At 42.5% G+C, this 8189-nt stretch overlaps 1 protein-coding gene across 2 annotated transcripts in view; it reads right to left on the bottom strand.

The window, feature by feature from the left end:
* Positions 1–1838: 1838 nt before the first annotated feature.
* tmem255a (transmembrane protein 255A) overlaps positions 1839–8189 on the bottom strand; it is a 32880-nt gene continuing 26529 nt past the window's right edge. For both annotated transcript variants that reach the window (XM_061891705.1, XM_061891706.1), the window contains one exon: positions 1839–3914. In XM_061891705.1, the coding sequence (XP_061747689.1) occupies positions 3768–3914 (147 nt within the window). In that variant the 3' untranslated portion in view covers positions 1839–3767. The remainder of the gene's footprint in view (positions 3915–8189) is intronic.

Below are 8189 nucleotides of genomic sequence, written 5' to 3'. Positions count from 1 at the left end.
AAGAGCTAGACGAAGTGGCTGGGGAGAGGGAAGTCTGGGTTTCCCTGCTTAGGCTGTTGCCCCCGCGACCCGACCTCGGATAAGCGGAAGATGATGGATGATGGATGGATGGATGAAGTGATTAAACTGTAAGTTTGATCGTTCTGTTTTTCTGAAACATACTCGCTAACCGAGCACATTAGCACTGTAGCTCACATGGCTACGCTAGAATTGCTAACGTTTATACCAGGGGTGTCCAAAATGCGGAACACAGCTTCTTTTTGTTGTTGCTTTTTTTGGCCCGCGACACATTGTGAAGTGAATTATTTTTAAATAGCGCTTTTCTCTAGTGACTCAAAACGCTTTTACATAGTGAAACCCAATATCTAAGTTACATTTAAACCAGTGTAGGTGGCACTGGGCGCAGGTGGGTAAAGCGTCTTTCCCAAGGACACAACGGCAGTGACAAGAATGGTGGAAGCGGGGATCGAACCTGGAACCCTCAAATTGCTGGCACGGCCGCTCTACCAACATAGCTTTACCGCCCATTCTACAAACAAAAAAAATAAAAATAAAATTGGAACCGTGCAAAATCCCCCCCCAAAATGGGACGTTTTCAAGAATGCTAAAGCCCTCAAAAGGGTTTTAGTTGTCAAACTAATAAGAATAATAGAATTGTTAATTGGTTCCGGACATGAGCGCGATGAATACATTAATGCAAAGTAGAAATCCTTATCTTTCCTTGGTGTGCAATACGGGTGTTAAGGGAGTGTTTTTGTTTTATTTTTATCTATCACAAGTTTTTCTGTTTTTCAGAGCGCTTTATAGGCAGAATAGTGATTCTAATTGACTACATCGTTAGCTGACTTTTACCAACACTTCTTTACGATTTAGAATGCATTAAAACAAGCATCTTGTCATACATAGGGATTGTGAATGATAAGCATACGATGGCCAAATGATGAGAATCAGGTGTCCTCAGGTGTGTGAAATCAAGCACTTAGGCATTGGGAATTGTTTCTACAAACATCTGTGAAAGAATGGGCCGCTCTCAGGAGCTTGGTGATTTCCAGCGTGGAACTGTCATAAGTGTGCCACAAACTCTAGCTGTGAAATTTCCTCGCTCCAAAATATTCTGGGTTTGGAAGTTGCCAGGAGAACGGTACATTTCGGACTGTATTGTGCCGAATATGAAATTTGGTGGAGGAGGAATTACGATGTGGGGTTGTTTTTCAGGAGTTGGGGCAGTGAAATGAACTTTGAATGCTCCAGGAAACCAAAACATTTTGGACAATTCCATGCTCTCAACCTTGTGAGAACAGTTTGGAGCGGGCCCCTTCCTCTTCCATCATGACTGCACCAGTGCACAAAGCAAGGTGTATAAAGACATGGATGACAGAGTCCGGTGTGGATTAACTTGACTGGCCTGCACAGAGTCCTGACCTGAACCCGATAGAACACCTTTTGGATGAATGAGAGCCAGGCCTTCTCGACCGGCATCAGTGTGTGACCTCACCAATGTGGACCTTTTGGACAGCCTTCCCAGAAGAGTTAAAGCTGAAATAGCTGCAAAAGGTGGACCCACACCATACTGAACCCTATTGGTTAGGAATGGGATGGCACTTCAAGTTCATATGTGAGTCAAGGCAAGTTTGCCAATTACTTTTGGCAATATAGTGTATATTTAGCGCATGGATCTGAAACGGTACCGCTGGCGATGGAAACAGACACATTGACATGAATAAAGGAGTGACAGAGTATATGTAAAAAGTGCATCAGTTTGGAGACAAACACTCCGTCAGAGACAGGGCGGACAACACATTTCATGAGTATTAAAGCTACAGACACGAAAAACTGTGTGTTTTTGTAGGGTTTACTGAACACAAATTTAAATACCGGCGTCAAGGCTGGATTTTTGCCGACACAATTGCAATACGCTATAGTTGGACCTCTCAGAGTGATTTAAAATGGAAAAATAGTATAATACTGGACCTTTAAAGGCCTACTGAAATGAGATTTTCTTATTCAAACGGGGATAGCAGGTCCATTCTATGTGTCATACTTGATCATTTCGCGATATTGCCATATTTTTGCTGAAAGGATTTAGTAGAGAACATCCACGATAAAGTTCGCAACTTTTGGTCGCTAATAAAAAGCCTTGCCTGTACCGGAAGTAGCAGATGATGTGCGCGTGATGTCACGGGTTGTGGAGCTCCTCACATCTGAACATTGTTTACAATCATGGCCACCAGCAGCAAGAGCGATTCGGACCGAGAAAGCGACGATTTCCCCATTAATTTGAGCGAGGATGAAAGATTTGTGGATGAGGATAGTGAGAGTGAAGGACTAGGAAAAAAAAAAAAAAGACAGAGCAGTGAGAGCGATTCAGAAGTTATTAGACACATTTACTAGGATAATTCTTGAAAATCCCTTATCTACTTATTGTGTTATTAGTCTTTTAGTGAAATTATATGGTCGTACCTGTACAACCTGAAGGTCGGCCCCGCACCTTTCTTCAGCACCAGCCGACGGGTGGTGGCGATGCCCATCTCTGCCCTTCGCAAGGGACCCTCTTCGAAACACGATCTTTCGAAATGATCGCTGCATCATACACTGTACTTTGTGTGTGGGGTCCAATCCAACCGTGTTCGCATGACATCTCTGTTAAATGATAAATGGGTTGTACTTGTATAGCGCTTTTCTACCTTCAAGGTACTCAAAGCGCTTTGACACTACTTCCACATTTACCCATTCACACACACATTCACACACTGATGGAGGGAGCTGCCATGCAAGGCGCCAACCAGCACCCATCAGGAGCAAGGGTGAAGTGTCTTGCTCAGGACACAACGGACGTGACGAGGTTGGTACTAGGTGGGAATTGAACCAGGGACGCTCGGGTTGCGCACGGCCACTCTCCCCACTGCACCACGCCGTCCATAGTAAAGCTGTTCCATAGTAAAGCTTGACTGTCATCTTTCGGGAATGTAAACAATGAAACACCGGCTGAGTTTGTGTTGCTAAAGCCGGCCGCAATACATCGCTTCCCACCTACAGCTTTCTTCTTTGATGTCTCCATTGTCCATTGAACAAATTGCAAAAGATTTAGCAACACAGATGTCCAGAATACTGTGGAATTTCGTGATGAAAACAGACGAGCTAATAGCTGGGAACGATGCTGGAACAAAATGTGCTCGACAATCCGTGACGTCACACGCACGCGTCATCATACCGCGACGTTTCAGCAGGATATTTCGGCACGAAATTTGAAATTGCAATTTACTAAACTAACCCGGCCGTATTGGCATGTGTTGCAATGTTAAGATTGATGTATAAACTATCAGACTGTGTGGTCGGTAGTAGTGGGTTTCAGTAGGCCTTTAAGGTGGTAATAAAAAAAAAAAAAATAACGCTTACCCGTGGATCACTGGTCTTATGTATCATTCTGCTACCTGTGCATTTTAGTTTGCAACACTCGAACCGTTAAAACAAGCCTAACCGCTAACTTCACGTCACACCTAGAACCTCGGAAACATGGCGGATGCTGAGATATGTACCGTCGGAGGCCAGCCGACCCAACGCTGCAGTGCGGGAAGAGTGTGTTTGCATTAAGGCAGAGAAGTTGTAAACTTTCTGGGTTCACCGGAGCTCTTCAGGCCGAGCGTCCAAGCACCTTCTTTTGCGCCTTTGAACTCAAACGTTGTTGCCGCCGTCCTCCACCTCAGGTTCCATGGAGATAGCCACCGTCGGATGGCATCACATTAACGGGCACCGCCTGCTCCCCGCGCTTAGGGGCTGTACGGCGGGGGCTTGTCGTCTGGATGGTTGTGAGGTGGGGAGTAGCGTGGGGGGATCATGGTGGGCCAAAGGTGACTGACCCCAGACTGGGAGTCGTCTGACAGGCCGGAGGAGTCGGCGAACAGATAGGAACCCCCCTGCCAAGAGGGAAAGAAAATTGCACAATTGGCCACAACTCATGTAATTGTAATGGATACTATCAGCCAAGAATCATGTTGTGAGAGAGGCAAAAAAAGTAATGAAAAGCAAACTCGAAATTCTGTGATTCCCTTTGTCGCTTTCTTTTTCATGTCACAAACCGCCGGTGCATGCTTTGAGATGGGAGAGAGGCCCACTGCAGATCGTTGAGAAAAGCGATATGTACTTTCACTTCAGTCGCTGAAAAGACCAGATTTTAATCATTTAATTAGGCTATATTCACACTGCGGGATCGTAGGTCCAATCCTGATCTTTTTATGTGCTCGTTTCGCATTACAAAAAAAAAAAAGCCATTTATAATGTGAATGCAATCTGACCCACATGCTATGACGTTGCACGCACTGCAGTGAGTCACAGCCAGGGCGCATTCCAATGCGTCCTCATCTGTGCCTCATGACGAGCGCACCGCGGGCCACGCCCACGTGCGCTCTCTCAGCTGACAGCACGCCCGCGCAGCTACAAGCCTGCAAGCGATTGCCTTACACACCTGGAATTGATGAGGGCGAGCTGCTTAAAAGACAAGTGGACCCAGGGATCCTCGCGGGAACTTAGTTCTCATATGGTGAACCTACCCTCCGTCGCCTGCAAAGTGAGCTGTGCGTCTCACTTTTCCCCGGATCTCATTCTTTCTCTGACTGCCTCCTTCGTTCCTCGACTCCTCGCTCGCCTCCCAGACAACGACGACTCGCTCCTGCCTTTCGACCCAACTTCTGCCCCTGAACAATCCTGCCTGCCTCGCCATTGTCTGACAGCACCGCGTCTCCAACACTTATGGTAAAACGCTCCAATTAAATACTTCACATAGTCTTACACCATACACACTCTTGGGTTTTTGACACACACCATTCTATAGTTTGTTAGTATTGTTTATTATTATTATTATTAGTATTGGATATATATATTTACCATATATATATTAAATCTCTGTACACTACTGCCACCTGGTGTCTGTTTGCCGTCACTCCTCTTGTTAAACCGTAACACTGTTTACAGAAGCAAACATTGCTTCAACTCTAAAGTTAAAGTACCAATGATTGTCACTCACACACACACACTAGGTGTGGCGAAATTATTCTCTGCGTTTGACCTATCACCCTTGATCACCCCCTGGGAGGTGAGGGGAGCAGTGAGCACCAACAGTGGCCACGTCCGGGAATCATTTTTGGTGATTTAACCCCCAATTCCAACCCTTGATGCTGAGTGCCAAGCAGGGAGGTAATGGGTCCCATTTTTATAGCCTTTGGTATGACTCGGGCCAGGGTTTGAACTCACAACCTACCGATCTCAGGGCGGACTTAGTCAGTCTAAATACTGGCCCATTTGTGGCAATTGCAAGAATTTTGTGCAACCAAAGTCAATATTTTCGGAACTGAATTATTGCGCGTGGAATATTAAGAATAGTATTTGGGCACTGGCAGATTTACGGGATATTTGGCTCCGATTTTGAGCGTGTCTGTGGGCAAGCGGTCAGAGACAGGAGTGGGGGAACTTTTATGTGAGTTCCTAAAACTGTTTCCCGCTCATTTGTCAACTTTTTTTTGTGACCGTCCATTTTGGCGAAGAATTATGACGCTAATTGCTTATTAATGGCGATCTGGTCGGAATTTATTGCTCCCATTAGCTGCATTGCTAGCCATCGAGAATAAGCCGTTTTTTACAAGTTGGAATGCAAAAAAAAACAAAAAACTTTTTCTTCTTATTCCTCATAATGATTGTGAATGATAGGCAAAATTAAAATAAAAAGTGTGGTTCCCTTCTAAGTCATCCAGCAGCAATAAAATTATAAAAGGAAATTGCTGAATAGACAATGTGTAATACTTTTTGCTCCCATTAGCTGCATTGCTAGCCATCAAGAATAAGCCGATTTTTACAAGTTAGAATGCAAAAAAAACAAAAACCTTTGTCTTCTTATTCCTCATAATGATTGTGAACGATAGGCAAAATAAAAAAAATTAAAAAAGGGTGGTTCCCTTCTAAGTCATCCAGCAGCAATAAAATTATAAAAGTAAATTGCTGAATAGACAATATGGGTAATCATTTTTGCTCCCATTAGCTGCATTGCTAGCTATCAAGGATAAACCGTTTTTTACAAGTTGGAATGCAAAAAAAAAAAAAAAAACTTTGTCTTTCTTTTCCTTATGATTGAGAACGATAGGGGAAAAAAAAAGTGTGGTTCCCTTCTAAGTCATCCAGCAGCAATACAACTATAAAAGGAAATTGCTGAATAGACAATATGGGTAATAATTTTTGCTCCCATTAGCTGCATTGTAGCCATCAAGAATAAACCGTTTTTTACAAGTTGGAATGCAAAATAAACCCAACAACTTTGTCTTTCTTTTCCTCATAATGATTGTGAACAATAGAAAAAGCAAAAATAAAAAGTGTGGTTTCCTTCTAAGTCATCCAGCAGCAATAAAATTATAAAAGGAAATTGCTGAATAGACAATATGCGTCACGTTGTGGGAAACGCATTGTGACGTGCGTTTTCTTCAACCCCAAGCAGCTAAGGACCAGTCGGACAGGACTTGCAGGTAAGGGCTTGATTTAATATTAAAAAAATTGTAACACTGGTGCAAAACAGACACAAAATCAACAGAAGAAAACGCGTGCCGAACGCACGGGAAGCGAATGCTAAAACTAGCACCGAGTCAGGAAGCAAAAAGGCAAAGTGCCGAGCGCATGGGAAGCTAAGGTAACTCTTAACAGACGGACTGGAGCAAGAAACATACGTGATGGTTGCTTACCGCAAACAAAGGATCAAGATTGAAAGGAGGGAGAAGGCAGGCTTGAATACGGAAGTAATCAATAAACACAGGTGCGCGTCAAAAGCAAGTAGCAGGTGAAACAAATCAGAAACAAAACAAAGAAGTGCAACCGGGAACCGAAAGAGTCGAAGACGAACAGAAAACACAAAAAGGACTCAAAAACCAAAATCAAAATGTGATCCGAGCAGCGGATCCCAACAATATGTGTAATACTTTTATTTTATTTCTGACCATCCATATATGTTGAAATGTTCACGTAGGATGGAGGATTCTAGTCGGTCTGTCCATCGCGAGCACTGATCCTGCAGCCGTGTGTGGAACTCTCATTTTGCACGTGCTACATAAAACGCAAAATCGTGCTCGCAAAACGGTGATGAGTGTTGACAAATCACATTGCGCGTGCTAAATAATTGGATTTTTCTTTTCCCGGTATTGTGGGCGTTTTCATGATCAGCATATATTTTGTATTTTAATAAAGACAGAGACGCAAAATGAATGGCATTCCTTATTCTACTCACTCAACAGACGCAATCCACTTTGCACACACTTGGTAGATCAGATTTGCGTGTGCTTTTAAGTTTGTGCATGCAAACCTTTAGCAAATCAGGCCTTTTGTGTGTGTATTTGCAAAGATAAAAACACATGGTGTGGTTCATTGTGTTTTGTCTCTTAAAAAGACAAAGTGAATACAGAGTAAGAGTCCCTATGCATTTGTTTTAGGGTGGGAAATATTTCCCTAACAGAATATTCTTTAATCCATTACACGAACAACATACAGAGACAGGCAGAACAATTAAATCTGGATTAAAAGTGCACTCTCAATATCAAAAGTTCAATCTGTCTCTTTGCAATATTTAATATCACCCTCTGCCAACTAGGCCTGCAACTAACAATTTATTTTGATAGTCGATTAGTCATCGACTAGGTTAACGATTAGTCGACTAGTCGGATTGGATAGCGTACACATTTATTGGCTCTAATTTTTCCATCGACTTCTAAATGCAGCTTAAGTTATTTTAGACATGTGCTTACGAACCACAAGGATGACTAACTCATTCATAAATATTTATTTATACTGTAACTGTATTGCTCATTCAGCTGTTATTAAAAATAAAATATTTATTTTGTATCTCTAGTTATCGTTACGTATACGTCTTATTGCATTTGAACAACTGTATTGTTGATAATAGAGGTAAACTATTGTTCATTATAAATAGCGTTATTTCTAATGCTCCATTTGCAGCGTAAAAATAATGCTCTTTGTCATTTGTGTATTATTTATTTTGCTAACTGCTTCTTTGCTATCACTTTTACCATCATATTTGTACATGCCCCGTTTCCATATGAGTTGGGAAATTGTGTTAGATGGAAATTTAAATGGAATACAATGATTTGCAAATCCTTTTCAACCCATATTCAGTTGAATGCACTACAAAGACAAGATATTTG

This window comes from Nerophis ophidion, linkage group LG29 (assembly GCF_033978795.1).
Source record: "Nerophis ophidion isolate RoL-2023_Sa linkage group LG29, RoL_Noph_v1.0, whole genome shotgun sequence".
NCBI classification, from domain to species: Eukaryota; Metazoa; Chordata; class Actinopteri; order Syngnathiformes; family Syngnathidae; genus Nerophis; species Nerophis ophidion.
Note: the sequence above shows the minus strand (reverse complement) of the source record. Positions and strands in the feature narration are given on the sequence as shown.